The sequence below is a fragment of the Camellia sinensis genome, chromosome 3 (assembly GCF_055761805.1).
Source record: "Camellia sinensis isolate YWXY chromosome 3, ASM5576180v1, whole genome shotgun sequence".
Classification (NCBI taxonomy): domain Eukaryota; kingdom Viridiplantae; phylum Streptophyta; class Magnoliopsida; order Ericales; family Theaceae; genus Camellia; species Camellia sinensis.
Window position 1 is genome coordinate 27,674,529 of NC_138963.1, and position 25,842 is coordinate 27,700,370.

A 25,842-nucleotide genomic window follows, 5' to 3' on the forward strand; every position below is an offset into this window, starting at 1 on the left:
TGTAAGTGCCGTCGCTAATGTTTTGCGACGGCTTTTTTTGCCTTTTTGCGACGGCACCGTGCAGTCGCTAATAACGTTTGAAATTTCTTGACTTTTTTGTGACGGCCCTATTTTACCGTCACTAAAAATGTTATTTGAGACGGCAAAAAATACCGTCGCCAATAGTCTTTTTTTTTAAAAAAAAACACTACTTTTTGCGACGGTGTGGTGCCGTCGCAGAAAATATAAAAAATATGAAATTTTCTATTTTTTGCGACAGTGTAATGCCGTCGCAAAAAATATTAAAAAATAATAAAATTTCTATTTTAAATAATAAAATTTCTATTTTTTGCGACAGTATAATGTTGTCGCAAAAAGTAAAACCTATAACAAAATTAATAAAAATATTAAAATTTTCTATTTTTTCCGACGGTGGTGCCATCTCTCTCTCTAAGAGCTGATTATTTACATTCTATTCACAAAAACATCATAACAAAAAATAAAAATAAAAATTTAAATTGATCAAACCATCAAATTCAATATTTTACAAAGAACTATTAAACTGTACATGTTCATAAAAGCATATTTAAATTATAAAATTCACCCAAATCCTAAAAAAAAAAAATAATAAAATAAAATCTAAAATTCACCAATCAGCACATTGGATATTTAAATGCTTTTACAAAAATTAAAAAATTTCCAACAAGATCTCAATTTTGAGCCTATTTCAAAAATCAAGCTCAAAATTCCTTACTTCTAGAATCAGATCTTCCCCTCGGCAAAATTTATCCTTTTGACCTACAAATAAATAGATAACAGTTGCAAATTATAATCTTTTGGAGAAACCAACTATTTAAACACCAGTAATGAAGACAATGAAGACTGTGGAAATAACACTTACGTTGTCATCAGGAACAACTGCATATCTCTCAATTGGAGAAACCAAAGCTTTCCCTGCTCACAAAAAAAAAAAAAAAAAAAAAAAAATAATAATAATAATAATAATGGAATTCAATGTAGTCCAAAATAGTGTAATAAACTCTTATTGTAATATACCTGGGGAATTTTTTCATGTCTGATGGGAGTGGGAAGGGTTGGACTTAAAGGGTTCCTACCTGTCTTGGATTGTAGAATACACAAATTTATTTTGTAGGAACTCACATGCAGAGGGTCTATCATAAAGAATTGTGAGAAGAATACTAATATGTGATTACAATTAACTCTATATATGGTAGTTAATCAGGTGTAACGAAAAAAATTTTACGAAAAAATAAAAAAAACAGGGTGTCCACTAAAAATTAAAATTTTTTTTTATTTTCTGTATTTTTTGTGCAATAATTTATGATCTATGGTTGTTAGGAAAGATGAGAGGGAGACGATATAAATGCTTTAGAGCTCTAATATTGGAGTTCTAATAGCTCTAATGGAAAGAAATGCCTATGAGTACAGAAATCATGACCCACAACTATATCCATGACCCACAACTATACCTTTTGCCTCGTCTGGTGCCAGCAAAGAAATGCCTATGAATACAGAAATCATTCCTAATATGAACATTGTTGTCCTTCGAGCACCAAATACCTGCTTAAGCAACGGTCAATAGTCTGCCAATGTGTGTGAATTCAAGAGAAGCAAGACTGGACATATGCCAACAGATTAAACTAAAGCGGGTTAATATTGAGTAAACATCAAAGGTGCAACACTTTTTTCTACAGGATACATCATGCATGATTCCTACCACATGGACATCTCTAACCGTCAAGTCCACATGGAGCAACTGAGCAAGATATTTGACCTCAGTTTGCCCCAGAGCAAATTGCTCTCGCTTGATCCCAATTATTTGAATAAATTAGCTGTCCCAGTTTTACATAACCAGGAAAGAACACCGACCCATTATGTCAAGAAGTACAACTTGATTTCATCTGGTCTGGTTCAGTCTCAAACCAAAGCTGAGCTCACTACAGTTGTTTTTGTTCCTTTTATTATCATCTTATTTTGTTAATTACGATAAGAAAAAATTTGAAATTATAATTAATAAGTGCTTCATTGAATTAATTATCCAGCATTACCCTTGTCATTAGGACCAAGTTTTGCTCATTTTCATATGACAACTTAAAAATCAGCTATCCCCAACTATGATGGCATATGAGGAAAGGTGTGTGTGTTCACGAGTACCATCCACCATGTATGGAAATGTTGTTTCCGTGCTTTGAACCCAGCAAGATCTACGAAACTTTTACCCATATATGAAAATATTGTTTCCGCGCTTTGAAACCATATAAAAAACATAAATAAAAATAAAGGGATTTGCGTTATATTTCTTACTAGCAACTTATTGACCATAGATTGATGCTTGGTTAAACTTGATCTCAGATTAAGCTACTGTTATGGAGGTGTAATTCATTTATGAATTGAGTTAGATTCTGTTTAGGTATTTATCAACCTTATTAGTCTAGGGGTCAAACATCCACCTTGGAATGTTACGACATTGCTCAAAATTTAAATTTGTAGTATAGATTTAAACCTTAGTATTATATTATTAAATAGGCTACACCCAGGATTAATCTAATTCAAATTTTGCATATTTTTCTACACATTTTTTGTAAGTTTGTAGTATTATTGTCTCGTGAATGCCAATAAGAAAGGTAATCTACCCGAATTGGATGTCTAGTTTGAGCACCTCATGCTCGCCACGTCAATATTTTTTAAAAGGTAATAGTTCAAATTTTATCTACCTATTTCCAAACCCAATTTTAGATCCAACAAAAAATTTTCAGCCCAATATTTGATGGGTTAATAAGTCAACAAAACCTAAAACTTTGATTTACAAAAAAATATAACGTAGGTGGCATAATGTGTTGGACTGAACTGTTATACCCGGAATGTGGACTAGAGAGAAATAAATTATATGGTGCAAGTCTTTGACAATTTGAAGTTAAAAAAATAGTAGTAACAAATCAATGAATTAATAGAGAGACTCACAGAATCTGGTGAGAATTCCAGAGGATAGAATAGGAGTGAAAGTCCTCAGTGGGATCAAACCAAAGCTGGTGCCTCATCTCTCGGTTTCCAGTTCCATTCTTGTAAACGTTGGTCTGAATGAGGTACGGCTGCCCTGTTCTGTTCCCCAAAAACTCAATATCCAACTCATCTCTCGTCGGCCCCGCCCCGTTCTCCGAGCACATCTGCGTAAATTTACATTTTTACCCTTCATGTTATTTCCCAAAAATAAATAAAAACAAAATCTGCTAAGGGCAAATTTGGTAATAATCTGTATAATCATCAATCATACATAATAAGCTGCCACAACACCAGCAGAGTCACCTCCTACCATCTTGAGCTTCATGCTGAACCACCCAAATCTGTATCTCTGCTTTGTTTGAAACCCATAACCTATTCAAATATTTCCATATTCAATCTCATGTTTTCATAAACAAATTCTTCAATGCATAAAGTAAAACATTACATATACATGGCACGAGATTTTTTGTCTCTAAATCACTTAGTTTCTCTATCCCAATGCAAATCATGTGTCGAGATTCACGCATGATCGTGCAATGGGACAGAGAGATTTAGAGACAGAAAATCCCGTGCCTGATATTCCTGAAAGTATACAAATCCTGTACAAATGGAGAAGAAAGTCCAAGCAATCTGAAACATAGGAACAATAAGTATTGCATCAAAGAGTGATAATCCTTCATTCAACCTTGCCATCTGCAGTTGTAACAAATTAGGAATAAAATCAAGGATTCCCAAATTCATTGTCTCCACAAACTCGTACATTGTAGAAATATGATCAGATTTCAGATTACACAGTAGAAATATGTAAAATATGTAAAATCAGGGATTCCCAAATATGTAAAATATGTAAAATCAGGGATTCCCAAATTCATTCCCAAATTAACATACAGATTTCAGATTTCACAACTAAGATCAACATTACACAGTGTGAGACACAACTAAGATCAGATTTCAGATTACACAGTGTGATCAACTAAGATCAACATTTCAGATTCAGATTAATATACAGACATTACAGACATCACTGAATGAGGGAGACATTACACACACAAATTCAATCGGTGCAGTGCAGAGATGAGAGATCAAGGAGAGAGAGAGAGAGAGAGAGAGAGAGGCTTACCTGTGAGACAGTGTGAGTCTATCGGGGCTAGAGAGGGAGGGACAGAGATGAGACTGATCTGATGAGATGAGAGAGTGAGGGAGACAGATTAGATCAGAGATATATCTGATATATATATATATAAAACAACCATCGGGCCGAGAGAGAGAAAGAGGCAGAGATTGAGAAAGAGAGTTTACCTGTGAGTAGATCGGCGGTGCGATGATCGGTGCGAATCGATGAGATGAACAACGAGAGAGTGAGAGAGTGATCGGTGCAGAGATGAACGAGATCGGTGCAGAGATAAACGAGAAGGTGAGAGAGAGAGAGAGAGAGAGAGGCGACTGAGAGAGTGATATGAGGGAGACGATTAGATTTAGGGTTTTTTTTGGTTCTAAAGAGATTGGGGATTTTGGGGCGCGGGAATGGAAAAAATGGGAAAAAAAAAAAATTCATCATAAATAAATATTTTAATAATAAAAATAAATAAATAATAATTTTTATTTTCTTTCCGTTATTAAGGTTGATTTGTTTCATATAAATTTTAATGAAAAATATTTTCACTAAAATAAAAGTTAATTTTCTGTAGTCAATGAAAAATATTTTTCTGCGGCCTATTTTTTTTTATTACTAAAAATTATGAACTAATTTTTTTGTAGTAGAGGAAAATGAGCGGCAGCAGTAGTGAAGGTGGTGGATAAGAGATGGTGGTGGTGGTGGTGGTGGTGATGGTGATGGTGATGGCGAAAGAGATTAGTGGTGGAGTTGTGGTAGTGGTAGTGTAAATAGAGTGGCAGGGGTAAAAGAGAGGTAATGGTAGTAGTAGTGGTAGTGGTGGTAGTGGAGTGGTGGCGATAATAGTAGTAATGGTAGTGGTAGAGGTGAAGTGGCTACAGTAGAAGTAATGGTGGTGGTGGAATGGTGTTTGCAGTAGTGGTGAAGATGGTAGAGGAGATGGGTGGTGAGAGAGAGAAATGAGTGAGAGACAGATAGAGGAGAGAGAAAGACAGAGTGATGAGCGAGAGAGAGATAAAGAGAGAAAGAGATATAGGGAGAGACAAAGAGAGAAATAGATAGAGACAGACATCTAGAAAAATAGAGATAAACAAGAGATGAGAGAGACACATAGAAAGATAGCGAAAAGAGATGAACGATAGAGAGAATAGAAAAATACAGAGATAGAGAGAAGAGAGATGAACGAGAGAGACAGAGAGAGAAAAGAGATGCGAGAGATAGAGAGAAGAGAGATGAGCGAGGGAGACATAGAGAGAAGACAAATGAAAGAGATAGAGAGAAGAAAGATAAACGAAAGACACAGACGCACAGACAAACAGACAAACAGATAGATAGACAAACAGACAGAGAAATAAGAGTGATGAGTGAAAGAGAGAAAGAGAAGAGTGGTGGTAGTTGAATGGCATTTGCAGTAGTGGTAAATGTGGTAGAGAAGATGGGTAGTGAGAGAGAAAGATGAGTGAGAGATGAATAGAGAAAAGAGATAGAGAGACAGAGTGATGAGCGAGAAAGAGACAGTGGTCGCTAAAAGTGCATTTTCTTGTAGTGGATCGATAAATCGATAGGGAGCTCAATAAATAAAGAAGACAGATAATTCAAAACTCTGTTCAAAACTTAATTCAAATCAATTTTTTAAATATTTTAAAAATTAAAATATTTTAAAAATATTTTAATTTTGTGAGAGACAGATAAAGAAGAGAGATAGAGAGAGAGACACAGAGATAGAGTGATGAGCGAGAGAGAGAGATAGACAAAGTGGTTGCTAAAAGTGTATTTTCTTATAGTGGATCGATAAATCGAGAAGGAGCTCGATAAATAGAGAAGATAAGAGTAAGAGAGTGAGCAAGGCGAACATAGTGAGGGAGAAATAGACAAATAGACAAATAGACACAGAGAGAGAGAGAGGAGTGATGAGTGAGAGAGAGACAGGGAGAGAGAGATAGACAGAAAAAGAGATAGAGAGAGAAAGAAAGAAAGAGATGGAAAGATAGAAAAAGAGAGAGAAACAAGAGATGAGCGAGAGATAGACAAAAAAGAGAGAAATAGAGCGAAAAGAGATGAGCGAGAGAGAGACACAGAAAAAGAGAGAGACAGAAAGAGAAGAGAAATGAGCAAGAGAGATAGAGAGAGATAGAAAGATAAGAGAGAGAGAAAGAGAGAGAAAAAAAAGAAATGAGAGAGATAGAGATAAGAGAGATGAGCGAGAGAGACAGAGAGAGAAAACAGATGAGAGAGATAGAGAGAAGAGAGATAGGCGAGAGACATAGAGAGAAAATGAGAGAGAGAGAAACAGGCAGACATAGAAAGAGAGAGAGATAGAGATAGAGAGAAATGAATGAAAAGAGATAAAGAGAAAAGAGAGAGATAGAGACAGAGAGACAGGAAGATGAAAAAATGAATGAAAAGAGAAATGTTATATCAAAAGAGTAAGACGACATTTTTTTTTTATTTTTTTTTGCGACAGAAAAATACCGTTGAATTTATTCAAACCATTTTGTGACTGTATATATATGAAGTTATCTCAAAACCACAATCACCAAAATCTTTTAAAAATTCACTAAATACCAAAAATACAAAAAAAAAAAAAACATAATTCAATACATTTTTTTTTTGTATTTTTATGTATTTATTAATTTTTAAAAATATTTTTTCATAAATTTTTTATTTTTTAGATACATTTAAGTAAGGTACATCTAAAAAAAATATTTAAAATTTTAAAAATATTCACTAAAAAAAAAACACGAAAGCCACTTTTTGTGACGGCAGAAAATGCCGTCTAAAAAAAGCAGAGTATTTGCGACGGCACCATTTGCCGTCTCAAAAAAGCAGAGCATTTGCAATGACACTATTTGCTGTCTCAAAAAATGAGAGTATTTGCGACGGCAGAAAATACCATCGCAAATACTCTCATTTTTTGAGACGGCAAATAGTGCTGTCGCAAATGCTCTGTTTTTTTGAGACGGCAAATGGTGCCGTCGCAAATACTCTGCTTTTTTGATACGGCATTTTCTGCCGTCACAAAAAGTGACTTTTTGAGACGGCAAGTGTGCCGTCGCAAATAGTTCCGTCTCATATACCCAGTTTTTTTGTAGTGGGGAAGGGGAAGGGGAAGGGGAAGGGGGGTTGGCTTGCCACGATTGGAAATTAGAATAGAAATTAGAAATTAGAATAGAAGTGAGGACTCAAATATGTTTAACAGGTTTTATTAGGTAAATTGCAAATTTTATTTGATTCCTCCATTTCAATTGTGCAAATTAACAACTTACATTAAGTTGTGTATTGCTGGTCACATTTTTACAGGGCGCAATTAAATATGGAGAGAGTAAAGTAAAATTTTGATAAAAATATAAAAAGATAAAAAATAAAGAATATAATACACTTTTTATTAATTTTAAAACACTCTTCATTGATTTGATTTGATTTTTAAATTAAATTAAATTAAATTTATTTTTATAAAAGCATTCATCAATTTTTGTAAGCTTGTTAAGTTTTTGAGTAAATTTTAAATGAGTTTTGATCGAGCCGTTCTCAAGTAACTTGGTATTTTTATATAGTTTTAAATTTATCGTGAGCCGAACGAGTAATTAACAGTTCAATTTTTGTTTAAAAATTTTAATAAGTTACAAAATGTATTTAATATTGACTTATTTACCTAATAAATTGAGTACGAATGAGTTTTTAATAAGCAAACCCAAGTTAAGCTCTAAGAGCATCCGCATCAGGATCACCAAAATAACAAAAAACTAAAATATAGCTAATAAATCATCAAATTCTCCCTCCATCAGCCTCAGCAAATTTTTTCAAAATTAATATTTTCTTAAATTTGTTACTTCGTTAAATTTTTTTTTATTATATTTTCTACAGGGAAAGTGAGCCAAAAACTATAAACCCGTCATCCACCCGGATGTCCCACCTGGTCGACCTCCTGTGTGATTGTGTTCTACTGTTTGCTTGTTGTTTGTTGCTACACTTGACTCGCTCAGAGAGAGAGAGAGAGAGAGAGAGCATGGAGGCATAGAAACAGAGCATTGGGCAATTCAAAAATAAAACCAGACTTCCCAAATTCCTAATCCCAGACGATGGTGCTGTTTGGTGTAGCTGTTAAAATAGATTATAGATTATAGCTTAACAGATTATAGATTATGACTTTAATCAGAAGCTGTTAATCTGTTTGGTATAGCTGTTGGATTATAAATTTAAGTTGCTGAGTAGTGTTTGTTAAATAAGCTGTGAAGTAGCTTTTTCAATTAAGTTTTATTTTTTATTATTCACTATTTGTCTAAATTTTTCATAAAAAAAAATAATAATATTTAATAGTCCATTTGGGTCTTTTTTCTATTTTTAAAAAAATAAAAAATAAAAAAATCTAAGAGTATAACCGTGAATTACCATGTCCACAGTAGAAGCTGATAATCAGAAGCAAGGGGTGAGCAGGTTCTCAGAATTAGCTTTTTTGGTTTAAAATAAGTTGTTAGAATCAGAAACTGTTTGAAATAAGTTTAACCAAGCAGTCCAAAATAACTTTTTAAAAGCTAGAAGCTATAAGTTGGCTTAAAAAAGCTCCACCAAACACCCCCGATGAGAGGATTATTACCGTTGGAAGCAGAGACTCCATAGAAAGATTCAAATCGGAGTTCTATCAAATTGAAATACTTAAACCCATCTACACATTTACTAACAAACCCAACAACAAATAGAACCCATAAACCCATAAGCTTCCTCATAGCTGTGTCAATCAATCCCATCCAAAAAATCTCAAAATCCAATCACTTGCCTACAACACTGAAAATCTATATATAGAACCAAATATGGAAACTGTACGAGAAAGAAATAAACCTTCTCGTATAATCTTGTTGATCAAGTCCACGTTCCTCCAAACGTCGTCGCTTTACTCCCTGAAAACACAAACGTGAGCTAACTGGCGGGTGTGTGCCGGAAACCCCTCCGATGCCTAAGTCAGCAAAATAGACAAGTAGACAAAAGGTCTGTGTATTCAGGAATCAAAGTTGCGTGTGTTACCTCTCTCTAGGTGATGTTGTAAGCTTTTATAGGTTTCGCGTGGCACAATCCTAGTAGGACTTTTACTCCTCCATGTAGAGTCCTCCTAGGATTCATACTCCTGAAAGATAATGCTTATCCTTCAACACCCCCTCACTGCATTAACCAAGTGAGATGGTTTTACTATGGTCAGACTTCTATGGGACCGAAATACCATTGCCTTACTAGATACGTAGGTATGACAGATCCAACTTTCAGTCCGGCTTTTCTTTTCCTTGCTTCTACCTCGGCTTCGCATGCCCAGACCGAGCTATCCATAGAAGTGTCGAACCGAACCAACACAGTAGTATCTTGAAGAAGGCTTATCATACTTCAGTTTAGAAGACACGACCAGGCTAACCGTAATACGCTGCGACCGGACTAACTCTGGGGTGGTGACCTAGCGACCGAACTGCCGCGCTCTCTCGGACCGAGATAACAATGCACTTCTGGGACCGATCTTAACTTTAAGTCCTGCTTGGACCGGATTGGATTTGAGGCCTTTTTACTCAGCCGTTCGTATTGTGGCCCATAACGGCCCATTGTCCAGCTCGGCCCAATATTCATATAAATTACCCTCTCAATTGCCCCTTAATTCCATCTGCATAGCATGATAGGGATTACCTGTTACCAGCCGAGCTAAAAAATTTCAGAATTCCAACCGAGCTAAAATCATTTAGCCTTTTCTAACTGGGTAAAAAACCCTTTTAGCTTTTCCAGCCGGGCTAAAAACCATTTTAGCCATTCCAGCCGAGCTAAATTCACACCGGGCTGTACCTGTCCGGTCAAAACGTCTCTTTAATCACAGCAACTGAATCGCTTCTCATTCCTATGACACGTGGCCCCCTCTGATTGGCCCAATGCAGCTGTCATGCCGTCTTCGTACTTCGTGAATTTTGAACAGTTCCCGCCTCTGGTCCTTGCATCAAAACAAAACTCTTTGTTTTTTGAATCATTCACCACACTATTCATTTCCTCATCTCTCTCTGTCGTTCTTGAGCTTATTCAACCCTGAACTTGCCAAGTTTTGTGTTCTTAACTGTCGTTGCTTCCATCTTCGATTTCTTCCTCTTGACCTGGTAAGTTTACTCAAATCTGCCTTGTTTTTGTTGTTTTCGCATTTGTTTTTACAATACATGTATTTTGTGTGTTTTTTCTAAACACATACCTTTCTTTCGTGTAATAAAACCTCTGGCTTGTCACGAATAAACTGAAAAACACTGATTTTGATCCAAAATCATAGTATAACCGAACTAAAAAGTCGTTTGTAGTTGATGTCATTCTAGGCAGACCATTCAACCGAACTAACACTTCACGTTATGCCATTAGTTTTAACAAGTCAAACCACCTTTTGTTTTAACTCAGCCGAGCTAGCAATTCGCACTAAGTCTGCGTAATAGTGCGTCTGTGAGTCTCAACCACGGCCGAGCTATAACTTGGGGCTAACCCAGCCTTCGTAGTTCAGACCGAACTAAGAGCGCTGCCCTTTAGAGGTTCAACCGGGCTAACACTAACCTTTGCACAAAACGAAATAACAAACCCCTTGCACAAACCAAGATACCAAATTCTTTCTTCAAACCGAGCTAGGACTATATTTATCTTGCCCCTTTGTTGTTCTTTTGGCACGGTCCCACAAGCTGTGCTTAACACCTCTTTTTTCACTTTGCAGACTTTAGGTTGCCCAAGCACTCCTTTGAGCGCTCGACTGAACTACTCAGCACCTTTCTCCGACCGAGCTAACATAAGCTTAATTTATTCGTAACTTAAAAGAGAATGGGTAAATATAGGTTCTTAGTAGACACACCTGGGGGTTTGGCCGAATTCTGAAAGGATTATAACATCCCTGATGACGTCCATCTCACCTTGGCCGAACAAGATATCATACCTTAGGGGAACCCTGGTTTTGTTCCCTTCACCCTCATTTCCATTGTAGAAATCGGCATAAGATTCCCTGTTCAGCCCTTACTTTGTGAATTCCTTAGGCAAACTAGGATATGCCCAACTCAGCTTTCCACAAACTCATATCGCACAATTAACGATATAGCCAAGTTAAACCGCCGAGTTGGCATTAACCTCGGCTTAGCCGAACTCTTTCATCAATATTCAATAGGATCAAAAGAAGATGGTTGGGTCTAGTATCTAAGAATACGCCGTCGTCGAGAGAAAATAATAACGGACACACCGGATAAAGACTTGAACGATGATGATTTCTTTTGGATTTCTGGGAACTTTGAAGACCATGAAGCCCAGATTCCTGGTGACCAAATAAACTGGAATAAAGGAACCACCGGTATAATTACCTCGGCTCTATTGCATGCTTCTCTTTATTTCGGTTTCCTATTTCTAAACCGAACTAACACTTGCCTTCTTTATGCAGATTCAGCCCACCTTAAGTCATTATACAGTTACCCCAACCTAGGCACACTTCGCGCTGCACTACGATACCCTGAAAGAAGCTGGGCCAAACTACTGAATTTTGAGCCGACGTATAGATATAGCAGCCGACGAAAAGCCAGAGTAACAGATTTTTTGCTAGAGGCCTCTCCTAAACCGGACTCGACCTTGCCACAAATCAACCTAGTCCGTACTACTGCTGAAGAAGAAATGGTGAAGAGGAACAGAATAAGGGCCCTCCTAACCGAAACCAACCGAGCCGAGGTACCACCGTTCAACCAGGCTCAGGAGACCGTGGTGGCCCTTCTAACTCAACAACCGTCCTCATCTCTCCCAAACAAGCGTGCCCGGACTACCCAAACCGAGCAACACCTAGTTGATGAAGACGAAACCCTTCTTCTATCAAGCCCTCCACCGAGCCCGCAACCGGAGTACTCCGACCAGGCTGGTTCCTCCAAGTGGGCTCCAAAAATGACTTTTCAAAACCGCGCTATCCGTGATACTGACTTAGTGGTGGCTGACAAAGACCATATGCTAGCCTTCAATCTGGCTAAGAGTGTATGTCTGCCCTTTGATATGAAGCATCACAACCAGTTGACCGAGCTCAAGGCTATTCGGTCAGCAACGAAATCAATGATCCTGGTAAGTAGCCCCTTTGGTCTCCCTAATTTTTCCAACTTTTTTGCTCGGTCTGGTCAATAGTTTATTTCCATTCTTTTTCAGGCCATGCAAAAGAGTCAAATTGCACACAAGCGTGTGTTGGAGCTTCGTAAAACAGCAAGGCAAGCCATGGCCGAAGTTGAAGCAAAAACCACCGAGCTAAAAAACTCCCAACAGAGGACAGCCGAGCTAGAGGCCGAGGTATCCCGTCTAACCGGACTAGTTACCTTGGCTAATGCTGACAAACAAAAGGCCCTGACCGTGATGAAGGACAAGTACCTGCGTGAGCTGGCCAAGCTCGAAGGAAAGAAAAATGTAGAGATCGCCGAGCTAAAAAAGAAGGCGGATGAAGCGAATGCTGCAGGTTTCAAGGAGGGGGAGGCCCTTTACATGCAACAATGTGAGGCAGCTAAGGATTTGTTCTTCAAATGCGGTTGGAGGGGGGCCATGGTGCAGCTCGGTTATGGACCCGAAGCCGAGGTATTCAATCCTCCTTCATACTTTATACCGAGCTCACTAGCGGAGTACGCTGCTACCCTTCAGCAACAATTCCTTGAGGGTTCAGATGATGATGAAACCGAGCCTAACGACACCCCGGTCATCAATGATCCTGCCGATCAGTTAGCTCGAGCGAAGCCCACAGTGGAAGACCTGACTACTGAGCAACCAACTGATACCGTGCTTCCAACAGAGACCATACTTCCGATCGAAGCCGAGCTCCCGTCTGAAACCGGTCTTCGCGTTGATGTTGATGCTGATCTTGACGCCGAAATAGATGATCTTTTTAACTAATTTTGTATTTTCTTTTCTTTTCTGCTTTTGGACAATTGTAACCCGGCTGAAGTAACATTCTTCTGAACTGGTTTTGAATGAACTCTTTTCTCTGTACTTTTGAAATTTGAATGAAAAGCCTTTCAACTTTCAGTTCGATCTGCTGCCATGCTTATATTTATTTTGTATTCAGACTAATATTTTCTTGCCGAGATACTTTATATTGGTCTTTAACATTTGCAAACATTTGCAACTATACCTGCCAATCACTCTTTAGCCGATGTCCTTACTTCGGTTGAAGAGTACCAAGAGTTGGTTTAGTCCAGCCAACCACTCTTTAGCCGATGTCCTTACTTCGGCTGAAGAGTATCAAGAGTTGGTTTAGTCCAGCCAACCACTCTTAGCCGATGTCCTTACTTCGGCTAAAGAGTACGAGAGTTGGTTTAATCCAGCCAACCACTCTTTAGCCGATGTCTTTACTTCAGCTAAAGAGTACTAAGAGTTGGTTTAATCCAGCCAACCACTCTTTAGCCGATGTCTTTTCTTCGGCTAAAGAGTACCAAGAGTTGGTTTATTCTAGCCAACCCCTAAATTAGTTATTTTTGCCAATTTAGAATAAAATGTTTGGTTATTCCGACCAAACGTCCTGCAGCCTGGATCTTTATCCTGGGCTTAGGAGGGGTGTTGGTTTTTCCAGCCAACCTTTAGATTGGTTTTTCCAGCCAACCTAAAGTAAAGTGTTTGGTTATTTCGACCAAACGTCCTGCAGCCTGGATCCTTATCCTAGGCTTAGGAAGAGTGTTGGTTTTTCCAGCCAACCTTTAAATTGGTTTTTCCAGCCAACCTAAAGTAAAGTGTTTGGTTATTCCGATCAAACGTCCTGTAGCCTGGATCCTTATCCTAGGCTTAGGAAGAGTGTTGGTTTTTCCAGCCAACCATGTTTTCAATGCTCCTAACTCACTAAAACAATTTTTACAGAATAAAACACTTATGTTGAAAAGAAAACTACTTGTTTTATTGAGGAAAAAAGAAAATTACAAGTATTTTGAAGAAAAGCTAAAAATAAAATAGTTTGAGATTGACAGTGTTCTATGGCCTGGGAATTGCTTTGCCGTCCTCATCTTCTAAGTGGTATGCCCTTTGCCAGCTAATCCGATCACTTTGTAAGGTCCTTCCCAATTAGGCCCTAACTTGCCATCTCTTGGTACCAAGGTGTTTCCCATCACTTTGCGCAGCACCCAATCTCCGATCTTGAATTGCCTTGGATGCACTGTTTTGTTGTATTTCTTGGATAACTCTTGTTGGTATGCGGCAATGTGAACCAGTGTTTTTTCTCTTCTTTCTTCGGCGAGGTTGAGCTCCAATGCTATGACTTCTCCATTTAAGTCTGGATCAAAATTTTCGCTTCTAATTGTGGGGAGGCCAACTTCCAGTGGGATTACTGCTTCCATGCCATAGGCTAAGGAGAATGGTGTTTCTCCTGTTGATCGTCGAGGTGTGGTGCGGTAAGCCCATAAAACGTGAGAAAGTTCCTCAACCCATTTGCCTTTTGCTCTTTCTAACCTTTTCTTCAGTCCATCCAAGATGACCTTGTTTTGATGCTTCCGCCTGGCCGTTGGCTTGGGGATATGCCGGTGTAGAATTGTAGAACTCTATTTTGTATTCTTCACAAAAGCCTCTAAAGATTCTGCAATCAAACTGGGTGCCGTTGTTTGATATTAGGGCTTTAGGTATGCCGAATCGAGTAATGATATTCTGCTAGACGAACTTCTTCACATCTTTTTCCTTGATTGATGCCAATGCTTCTGCTTCCACCCATTTTGTGAAGTAGTCTGTTGCTGCGAGAAAGAACTTCCTGTTTTCGGGCGCTGTTAGAAGTGGTCCTACTATGTCCAAGCCCCACATTGCAAAGGGCCATGGGCTGGACAATGGTAGGAGTTCTCTGACCGGCTGATGTATTTGGTGTGCGAACTTCTGACATTTCTCGCACTTCTTCACATACTTCTCCGAGTCTGCCTGCATGTATGGCCACCAGTATCCTTGTGAAATGGCTCTGTAAGCTAATGATCTTCCTCCTTGGTGGTTTCTGCACACCCCTTCGTGTATTTCGAACAAGAATGTTTTTACTTTGCTCGGGTGGACACACTTTAGATAAGGTCCTGAGAATGACTTTTTGTACAATGCCATAGATGGGGAGAGCCAAAATCGTTGCGACTTTACTCGAATTTTGTTGGCTTCTTTCTTGTCTTCCGATAAGACGCCATCTTTTAAGAACAGTATGATGGGATCCATCCATGAGGGGCCTAACTCGGTGCAACATACCTCTTTTACTTCGGGGTCCTCAATGCTTGGTCTTGGTAGGTAGTCAATTAGTAGTGGGTGAGGGATGGATGTATCTGCCATTGACGCAAAGCCTGCTAGTTCGTCTGCTCTGCTAATTTCCTCCCTGCCAATCTGCTCTATTCTTACTACTTCAAATTTCTTGATCTCTGTTCTGACCAATTCTTGGTACTTGGCCATCATGTCATCCTTTGCTTCATAATCGCCAGAAATTTGGTTTACCACTAGCTGTGAGTCATTGTAGACTATTAGTTCGGTGGCCTTCATATGGAATGCTGATTTGAGTCCTGCAAGAAGTGCTTCATACTCCGCTTCGTTGTTTGATGCTGGGAAGCCAAGGTTGATTGCTTGCTCCACAACCAGGCCGTCTGGTGAGATGGGGACTATGCTAAGTCCTACACCATGACAGTTGGATGCTCCATCCATAAAGAGCTTCCATATCTCTCCAACGAACAGTTTCCAGCAAGTGGAGGGGTTAGATGATGTTGTGGGGTCAAGAATGTTACTGGTGTTTTCTTCAAGGTCCATGCTTGCTGTTTGCCCCTCACTATCTGATTGTACCAAGTCTTTATTTGTTGGTGAGTCTTGGCTCGGTGTAGCTTGGTTCACTTATTTCTTGCTGTCTTTACTCTAGTCTGCCATGGGGTTTGACTGAGTATCCTGCACCTGAGGTTGCGCTATTCTGGCGTCAACTTCAATCCCTAGTTCGGTTGTGTCAGTCAGGTCGATTGGACAGATATGATGACTTCCCGGGGTAAATTCTGCGACAAAGTCCACCAAAGCTTGGGCCTTTATTGCGGTTTTGGGTTGGAACTTAATGTCGAATTGTCCCAACTCTACTGCCCACTTCAAGATTCTCCCAGAAAAGTTCACCCTTTCAAGCAGAGCTTTTAATGGGAAAGCTGTAAGGACAACTATGGTGTGGGCGTGAAAGTAGTGTGACAATTTCCTTGACGCCATCATTAAGGCTAAGGCTAGCTTTTCTAGTGGCAAATACCTTGTTTCGGCACCCAGCAATGTCTTGCTGACATAACAGATGGGCAGATGTTGGATTCCTTCCGCACGGACCAACACTGCGCTAATTGCATACTGAGAGACCGCCAGGTACAGGAAGAGTTCTTCTCCAGGTATTGGGGTGACCAGCAGTGGTGGAGAAGACATGTATTCTTTCAAGCTTTCCAGAGTGCGGTCGCATTCTTCGTCCCACTCGAACTTGGCTTTTAATGCTTGAAAAAATAGTCGTAGTCTGTCTGACGACCGGCTAATGAATCGGTTGAGTTCAGCTGCCATGCCGGTGAGATGTTGTACTTCTTTTACTGAGTTAGGTCTCTTCAGATCCTGAATAGCTTTGATCTGGGAGGGGTCTACTTCTATACCTCGGTTGGTCACTAGGAAGCCTAGGAATTTGCCAGATCCTACACCAAACGCGCACTTAGATGCATTAAGGCGCAACTTGTGCCTCTTCAGAATCTGGAACATCTCTCCTAGGTCCCTTAGATGGTCGTTGTTATCCTTACTCTTGACCACCATGTCGTCGATGTAAGCTTCCATTGTTCTGCCTAACAACGGCTCAAACATCTTGGTGATCATTCTTTGGAATGTTGCCCCTGCGTTCTTTAGGCCAAAGGGCATGACCTTGTAACAATATAGTCCTCTTGGAGTTGTAAAGGATGTGACCTCCTGGTCTGGTTCGTACATGACGATCTGATGGTAGCCTCTGTACGCATTAAGAAAGCTAAGTCGGTTGTGCCCCGCCGTTAGGTCTACCAGTTGATCTATCCGCGGTAGGGGGAAGCTGTCATTTGGGCATGTTTTGTTGACTGTCTTATAGTCGACGCAGACCCGCCATTTGCCATTCTTTTTTGGTACTACGACTGTGTTGGAAATCCATCTGGGGTAGTGCACCTCTCTGATAGCTCCTGCCTCTAGCAGATTTCCCACCTTTTCCGCCATAATCTCGGCGTGGTGGAGTGCCGATCTACGAGTGCGCTGAATGATTGGTCTGGCGGATGGGTGGACATTGAGTTGGTGACAGATGAAGTTTGGATCAATGCCTGGCATGTCGTAGGGTGTCCAGGCGAACACTTCGATGTTAGAGGTCAAGAATTCCAAGACCTCTAATCTCTCAGCGCTGGACAACGACGAACCGAGCAAAAAGAACTTATCCGGGTTCTTTCATCTATTTTTACCTCTACCAAGTCTTCCACCGCTTTTTGATCAGCCGCTTTGCCGATATCTACGAACAGTTCATTGCTCTCAGGTTCTTCCACCAAATGAACATATCCCCTGGTAGCGGGGCTGCCATTAGCCATGACAAAGCATTGCTTGGACATAATCTGGTCTCCAAAGACCTCTTCAATTACTCCGGTTTCGTTGGGGAACCGCATTACTTGATGGTAGGATGATGTTACTGATTTCATGGCATGGAGCCATGTTCTTCCCAAGATTATGTTGTAAGTGGAAGGGACTTTCAACACCCAAAATTTCACTTGTATTGTCACGCTTCCTGCCCTAACTGGCAGTATAATTTTGCCGACTGGCCATTCTGGCATTGAATTGAATCCGATCAGGGGGGATACAGCCAGTGCCAGGTCTTTGTCCTCTAATTTCAGTTGTTTGAAGGTGTCATAGTACATTATCTCACACGAGCTACCTTGGTCTATCAGAATTCGCTTGACGTCATAATCCTTGATGCGGAGGGTGATGACCAGTGCATCGTTGTGAGGGCAATATATTCTTTCCAAGTCCTTGTCTGAAAAAGACATGACGTTCGTGGCCTCTGTTCTCCCCTTTTTGATGGTAGGTTGGGCACTTAGTACCTCCCTTAAGTGCTCAGCCTTCTTGATCGACCCTCTGAGCTCGCATACACGCTCAGGTTCGAATACTCCATGTATCACATTGATCACACCTTGAAGTGGGGCGTCAATTGGCATTCCATTGGGGTTATTGTGGTCCTGGGGGGCTGGTTGCGTCCCTCCTTCAATGTATTTATCCAGGTGACCGGCTGCCACCAACTCCTCTAGATGCTGTCTTAATGGCATGAAATTTTCAGTGCGGTGTCCCTTCTCTTTGTGGAAGGTGCATCGTGACCTTTCGTCGTAGTCTTTCTGTGCTTCTCCTAGCTTAGCTGGCATCTGACGAAAGGTTCATCGCGTATTTCGCTCAGAATCCGGTAGATCGGTTTCTTGAACACCGTGGTTATGGCAGTGCGGACTCTCAACCATCTTTTATCCTGGTCCTCTTCATTGTTTCGCCTGCCTCGTCCGTTTTTGTTCGGACGTTCTACCGCGTTGATCTTTGCTATGGTCTTTTTATCTGGTACTGCGGTCGTGCCAGATTTTGTTTTGGCACGGGCGCCATCCTCTTCCACCCTGATGTGTTGATGCATTCTTTCCATCAAGGCCTCCATGGTGAGGGGCGGTGTCATGGTGATTGAGTCCCTTAGTCTGTTTCCGACTGGAAGGCCTTTTTTGTACTGTGCAATGGCAAGATTGGTGGGGCAGTCCCCAATCTGGTTGAATGTCTCCCAGTAGCGACTATTGTAGGATCTTAGTGTCTCCTTTTCGCCCATGTCGATGGAGAGTAACTGGTCAATCTCCACCGGGGTTTTGGTGTTCGTTCTGAACCTCGTGACGAACGCCTCTGCCAATTGTGCCTAGGAGGCTATGCTGCCTTCTGGAAGTTTTTCGAACCAAGTCAAACTTAGGTCACCAAGGCTTGATGGGAAGAGGATGCATATCAAAGCCTCGTTTCACCGATATACCACCATAACCTGGCGGAAGTGGCTTAGGTGTATGTAGGGGTCCGTCTTCCCCTCGTACGTGGTGAATTTGGGTTAAAGGAAACCTGAAGGAAGGGGCGCGTTTTCAATTGCCGGAACGAACGGCAAGGTTTGCAGCCTTGCTAATGCTTTGTCCGTTGGTTCGTAGGTAGGGCGTGGCAACGACATTTCGACCTCGACGCTTCTATGCGTCCGAGGAGCCAACCACTGAAGAGCAGATACCCTGCGAGGGTTGCGCGCCCTAGTATCCTCCTTCCATCGTGCCTTTTCTTCCAATATGTTCCGTAAATCGGACGATCTTGGCAACCCCGTCTGCCTGGATGATGTCTGGTGCGAGCGCGAGGGTCGATAGGTACTTCCCTCTGTGTAAGACCTCAATGATCTCATTCTCTCAGACCTAGAGAAACGGGTTCTGGAGGTTCTGGATTGAGTATCGCCTGTCCTGAGGCTTCTACTCTCTGCTTGTGATGGTGTGGAATGCCTTTCACGGTCTTCTGAGCGGTGAGGGGGCGTCTTGCTTTTGCGCCCCTCTCCTGTCGCCACTCTTTTTCCCTTCATCTGGCGCTTCATGGCCTCCATGTCCGCCGCCATCTTCCTTATTAATTCATCTTGCTCCTTCACGCGGTCCTCCAGAACTTGAGGATCAATCCTCTGCCTTTGTCTATCAGGACTTCGTGAACGAGAGTGACGGGGGTTGTTAGTCCGCCTCCTCCCCCTTGTATCCCTCCTGGGATTTTGTCGCTGTGGCTCTAAGTCCGCCATGGGAGGGATAGAAGGTAGGCCTTCGCGTCTTGCACCCCCCTCTGGTGTTTGTCCGTCGATGGCAGACTGCAGCAAATCTTCGTTGTGCGCCATTGCTTCTAAAGAGGAAAAGTTTGATCAAGAGGTTTTGTTCTTGTCTGACTTCCTACAGACGGCGCCAATTGTACGGGAAAGAAATGAACCTTCTTGTATAATCCTGTTGATCAAGTCCGCGTTCTTCCAAACGTCGTCGCTTTACTCCCTGAAAACACAAACGTGAGCTAGCCGACGGGTGTGTGCCGGAAACCCCTCCGATGCCTAAGTCAGCAAAATAGACAAGTAGACAAAAGCTCTGTGTATTCAGGAATCAAAGTTGCGTGTGTTACCTCTCCATAGGTGATGTTGTAAGCTTTTATAGGTTCCGCGTGGCATAATCCTAGTAGGACTTTTACTCCTCCATGTAGAGTCCTCCTAGGATTCATACTCCTGAAAGATAATGCTTATCCTTCAACACCCCCCTCACTGCATTAACCAAGTGAGATGGTTTTACCATGGTCAGACTTCTATGGGACCGAAATACCATTGCCTTACTAGATATGCAGGTATGACAGATCCAACTTTCAGTTCGGCTCTTCTTTTCCTTGCTTCTACCTCGACTTCGCATGCCCAGACCGAGCTATCCATAGAAGTGTTGAATCGAACTAACACAAAAGTATCTTGAAGAAGGCTTATCATACTTTGGTTTAGAAGACACGACCAGGCTAACCGTAATATGCTGTGACCGGACTAACTCTGGGGTGGTGACCCAGCGACCGAACTGCCGCGCTCTCCCGGACCGAGATAACAATGCACTTCTGGGACCGGTCTTAACTTTAAGTCTTGCTTGGATCGGACTGAATTTGAGGCCTTTTTACTCAGCCCTTCGTACTGTGGCCCATAACGGCCTATTGTCCAGCTCGGCCCAATATTCATATAAATTACCCTCTCAGAAACAAAGTTAATAATTTTAGACAAAGAGAAAGAGAGGAAAGAGAGAGAAAACGAGATCTTTGAAACTGTTAAAGCAGTCACTCCATTGATAAGAGAGAAAGTTAAGCGAAGTATAACCTCCAAAACCAGGTTTTCAACGAGGGTCTTGGTGTAGGAGATGGAGTTCTGGAGATTGGTTTTTATCCTTTTCAATTTAAATAAAAGAATAAAACATAATATTTTAATAAAATAAAATTTTAAAATAAAAAATTTGATGAAATGTCTATATAAAAAAGATAATAGTTAAAATATAAAAGTAAATTTTGAGTGATAATTTAGATCAAAATTTACTGAGACCCCGATGCCATGCTCATTGTTTGATTCGTTTATTAGCCTTTACTGATTGGCATTTGTCCAAAAAATAATAAAAAATAAAAATTGTAATTACATCAGGAAAAATAAAAACGTTTGTAGGGGTGCAATACACGCGCTGTCTTGAAACACTGGTTCGTCGTCCTCCTTTCCTTTGTGTCCAGCTCAAAACAATACACGCAGATCATCATATCACCACACCACGCTGTTGTTTCTATCCAAATCCATATAAAAAATTCCTCATACAGTCAAAATCCCAATCACAAACAACAAAAATTGAAACCCCAAATGGCTTTTCTTCTCCATCTTCAACCATCCCTCAAATTTCCAAACTCCTCTCATCCCATTCCCACCAGACCATCATCGTCCCGCCTTTCTTCTCCAACCAACTCTTCAACTCAAAAAAATTCAATCGATTTCAGCAAATGGGTCACTGGGTTTCGATCCAAATCTTTGAATTTCGCTCTCTCAACCACTCTGTCCCTCGCTTTGTCACTCACTGGTCAGTCTATCTTTACTTGCTTCTGGTCCTTTTCAGCTTATCTACAATACCACATGCTTTTGTCTTTAATTTCTTCAGATTTTGGACTTTGGAAATGGGTTTTGCACTGTCTTGGAAAATTGATGATGAGCATTTCTAATCTCTATTCTATAAGGCAATGTTTATGGGGAAGATATACTGTTTAGAAATTCTATTTCATGTTGTATGACTTTCTTTCATGGTTCCCGTAGTTTATTTTTCATTATGTTTATCAATTGTTTCAACATCTTAGAAGAAAGGCTCACACATTCTCTAATTGCATTGGAAATTATTGGGAAAAATTCTTCTGAGCCTATACACTCTTTAGGTTGCTTAGAGGAATTCATTATCAATTATAGTATTTTGTAGCATACAACATTTGTTAATTATCAATTTAGAACCGAAAATCTTAAGTTTCTTTCTAAATCAACTAATGGCAAAGAAAGATTATGATACTCCATACTAATTACTGATTCATTGAGATCAATTTTAAAAATACCTGCATTATTGATTGAATTTTAGAAATACCCTGAAACTTTTGACACTGTTTGAGGTGTATTTAACCAATCAATTTCTTTAGTTTGGAACAGCAGTACCAGAGTTAAAAATATTTGCATTGTTTTGGAGAAGAACGGCCATAGAGCTTATGGCTGATAGAATGAACAGCAGTACCAGTGCTCCTTGTTGATCCAATGGCCAATAAACAACACTTTTTTAATTGGTTGCTAGGCAGCCAAATAAATGGTACTTATGGCTGATAGAATCATTTATACAATTGGCTGAATTTCTTGACCCAATTTTTTGATTGGTTTGTTTTGAACATTAAAGCTTGTGTTTGCTTCTGATTGCTCAAGTGTGTCTTGGGGCCCCTCTTAAGCTTTAATTAACACTTGATGACCATGGTGTATCCCCTTTACTGGAACTTTGTTTTAACACTTGATGACCATTGTGTATCTCTTTACTGGAAGTTTTTTTTTTTTTTTTTTTTGTACAGGGTTAGAGTCTCTGTCACCCTACACCTAGAGCATAATTTAGTAGAACTATTTAACTTTTGTACAAATCTTTAAACTTTCAAAATGCTCAGAAATGTGTTGAATTATTTTTTCTTCAGCGCCTATATTGTGCACAATGTGTTGGAAGCATCTTTTTCTCCTAAATTAGATTGCAGAATTCAAAAAGAATGAACCGGATTTTGTAGGAGTTGGATTTGCTGAGGGAAAAGTTGGGGTTAACAAGCCAGAATTGCTTCCGGAAGATTTTAGTACGGTTATTGACGTAGCTGGATTCCTTTCGGATGGCCAGGTGTGGTTTTTTGCTGTTTCATTAAATTGTAATGCCAGCATTAGTTAAGTACTGGCTGCTTATTCAACAGTCCACAACTCCCATATAAAAATTCTAGCCGAGGGGGAGGGCTTTTGCTTGAAATGGTTTAGCAGGATCCAGTTTAATAAGCTGTTAATTTTTCATTATAAATTGTGATGTTTCACTGAATAAACCTTATTACTCTTTTAAGAGTAATGATATACAAACAAAAAATTCATAAATAATTTTCATATAGAATGATGTGGTTTAATGTCTACCTTCCATTTTAAACAAAGCACCCATTAAGATGAGTTTATTTACAAGCATGGCGTTGCTACATTATTCTTGTGAAGCTTTTTGTATGAATTTTATGTATGAATAGAGTTTTCCTTTTAGAAGAATGTTTGGTTGTGACCTTGAAACTAATGTGTTAGTGGGGTGGTTGGTGTATGACAGCGGGAGGTGGTGGTGGTGGTGGTGGTGGGGCAGTGGCAGTAACAAGGCGGCAGTGGTGGAGGTGGTGGTAGGATGGTACTAGCAGCTGTGGTGGTGATGGTGGCATTAGTAAGATTTTAGTTTAAAAAATGTTTTCCACCTTTCAAAGTGAAGATGTTTTCCGCTTAAATAAAAGTTCGTTTTCCATTGACCACGGAAAAAGTTTTTGGTTGACTTTCGTTTTTTGTTGTATCAAATGCCAAAAAATATGAAAAACGTTTTTCACTGATACAAACATAGCACAAGTTTTTTGGGTTAGTAAGTATCTCAGCATTTCATGTGGGTGAAGATTTGAAATTCTCATTCAATAAACAGGAAATATTTTTCCATTTTTGCTATTGTTGTACAAAATACAAATGCTCTGCAGGAGAAAAGAATTTCTCAAGAGATTGCTGATATCGAGAAGGATACTGGATTTAAGCTGAGAGTTTTAGCTCAGAACTATCCTGATACACCTGGTATCCCTTATTGGATTTAAATAGCTCAACTTCTGATTAATTTTTTTAACTAAATAACTAGCACCTCATTTTTTAGGTCATAATTGAAATCATTGGATTTCTCAATATTTTTCAGGGTTGGCGATTAAAGATTATTGGCAAGTGGATGATAGAACTGTTATCTTTGTCGCTGATCCCACCTTCGGTAGAGTACTCCAATGAACTACTCTCTTCATCCGGTATCTGCCACAAATGACCTATGCATTTTGGTCGTTATTGATCAGGCAATATATTAAACTTCAACGTGGGGGCTTCAGTGGATTTAGACATACCACGTAGCTTCTGGAGCCGTTTGGCGGGGAAATATGGAAACATATTTTATTGGAAAGAGAAGGTGAAGCTTCCTCTTGCCACTTTGCTCCATATTTTGTTTTTAGGGTTGTTTGCTTTATACAAGATGAAGGAAGAATTTTTTTTTTTTTTTTATCCGTGTCCATCAAAACAGTTGGAATGTTTCAGTTTCCTAGGAAGTTGAAATGAGACTTTAGTGTGACACTGACATTCCAATTTTCCTACTGAAACATACTCAAATGCACCTAAACACTGCGAAACATACCAAAAACAATGAATTGTTTCAACACTTGGGAAGAATACCCAACAATGTTCATTTATACTTTCCGCTTTTTGTCCACAAAAATTTGAGAACATAGAAAAATCGTAAATATATTAGAATTTGCGAAACTAGGAAGATGAAGAGGATAAGATAAGCAAGTATGATTTACTTGTTCTTTGTCTTTTCTTTGTTACCACAGTACATTTTTTTTTAAAAAATTTATTTTATAAAGATTGTCACCAACACTGTTTTGTCTTTTTTTTTTTTTTTTTTTTTCATCATCGCTACTACAACTATAAATTTGCATTTTTCAATATTTTTTCTTACAAGGGCAAACCCCCTTCTCCAACTAAACATTTAAACCTTTTGTTTGAGGTTTTAATATTCATATGCTTCACCATGTTCAATTATCTAATTGAAACAATACACTGAAATAAAATTTTGATCGTTATACATGATTTATTTCAAAATTATGTTTTCTGATGCATGAAACAGGGGGAAGATGCATCTATTGAAGCTGCCGTCATGGCAATATCAAATTGCTTGAGAGAACCAGTGGGCCGAAACAATTGCTCAGAGGTTCAATAATTTCACCATTTGCATACTACAGAACTCAGCTTCCTAGACAAAGTTATTTTGCTTCATTACTCCACGTTAATCTTTCGTAACCCATTCTGTAATTCTTTCTAGTATGTATTGATAAGAAAGAAGATTATGCGAGAGATAGACAAGGGCTAATAGAAAGGATTATTATGCGAATTTGGTCTTAATTAGTGATATTGAAATTTTAAAGTTGTGTAAAAAGCTTGATTTTACTCGTCGCTCTTGTTCACAACTTGACAATGATTCAAATGTTGGTCCGGCCATTTAAAAGGAGTCGTGGGCTTAAATCCTTATTCAATGAATTCCTACTTATTTCTTTCTTGATTGTTTGTTTTGATTGATGTCTTCATTTCTTCATCGAAAATCTTTAACCTATTTCTGAGGCCCATTTTTAAGATCCAAACGCAGTGTTAAGACCAATGGTAGAGAAGTGATAGGATGGTGATGTTTTCCAACTCCTAAATAATGAGTTATGATCACTGATATAGTAAGGGCTTGGCCCGTCCCCAGTCTGGACTTGGGCCGGGCCATTTTTACACTCGTATTGGGCAGTTGGCTTGGGTTTGGATGCTTTACCTCATTAGGATTAAAGTCCAAAATCTGAACTCTATTTGGACTTGGCTCTTTTCTTATTTTTTTATTGGGCTTTTACAACAACTTTGTGCAAGTATGCAAGGCTCCCCCAACCCCCCC

At 39.7% G+C, this 25,842-nt stretch overlaps 2 protein-coding genes across 2 annotated transcripts; one reads left to right on the forward strand and one right to left on the reverse strand.

The window, feature by feature from the left end:
• Positions 1–545: 545 nt before the first annotated feature.
• Positions 546–4,525, reverse strand: LOC114288893 (putative xyloglucan endotransglucosylase/hydrolase protein 8). The gene is made up of 5 exons (XM_028232516.2): positions 4,300–4,525; positions 3,272–3,372; positions 2,962–3,164; positions 881–933; positions 546–777 (listed from the first exon to the last, which is right to left on the reverse strand). The coding sequence occupies exons 2-4, from the start codon at positions 3,323–3,325 to the stop codon at positions 909–911; spliced, it is 282 nt and encodes a 93-aa protein (XP_028088317.2). The 5' UTR covers positions 3,326–3,372; positions 4,300–4,525; the 3' UTR covers positions 546–777; positions 881–908.
• Positions 4,526–21,219: 16,694 nt separating this feature from the next.
• Positions 21,220–25,465, forward strand: LOC114304033 (thylakoid lumen 15.0 kDa protein). Its single transcript, XM_028249218.2, has 6 exons — positions 21,220–21,681; positions 22,898–23,001; positions 23,864–23,954; positions 24,070–24,138; positions 24,218–24,327; positions 25,042–25,465. The coding sequence occupies exons 1-6, from the start codon at positions 21,468–21,470 to the stop codon at positions 25,132–25,134; spliced, it is 681 nt and encodes a 226-aa protein (XP_028105019.1). The 5' UTR covers positions 21,220–21,467; the 3' UTR covers positions 25,135–25,465.
• The last annotated feature ends 377 nt before the right edge of the window (positions 25,466–25,842 follow it).

Coding starts and splice junctions, on each gene's coding strand:
- LOC114304033 (XM_028249218.2), top strand. CDS start 21,468: ATGGCTTTTCTTCTCCATCTTCAACCATCCCTCAAATTTCCAAACTCC. Junction 21,682..22,897: donor CCTCGCTTTGTCACTCACTG/GTCAGTCTATCT, acceptor CGGATTTTGTAG/GAGTTGGATTTGCTGAGGGA. Junction 24,139..24,217: donor TGTCGCTGATCCCACCTTCG/GTAGAGTACTCC, acceptor GTTATTGATCAG/GCAATATATTAAACTTCAAC.
- LOC114288893 (XM_028232516.2), bottom strand. CDS start 3,325: ATGAAGCTCAAGATGGTAGGAGGTGACTCTGCTGGTGTTGTGGCAGCT. Junction 3,165..3,271: donor GTGTTGTGGCAGCTTATTAT/GTATGATTGATG, acceptor AAATTTACGCAG/ATGTGCTCGGAGAACGGGGC. Junction 934..2,961: donor TGGAATTCTCACCAGATTCT/GTGAGTCTCTCT, acceptor TTTTGTGAGCAG/GGAAAGCTTTGGTTTCTCCA.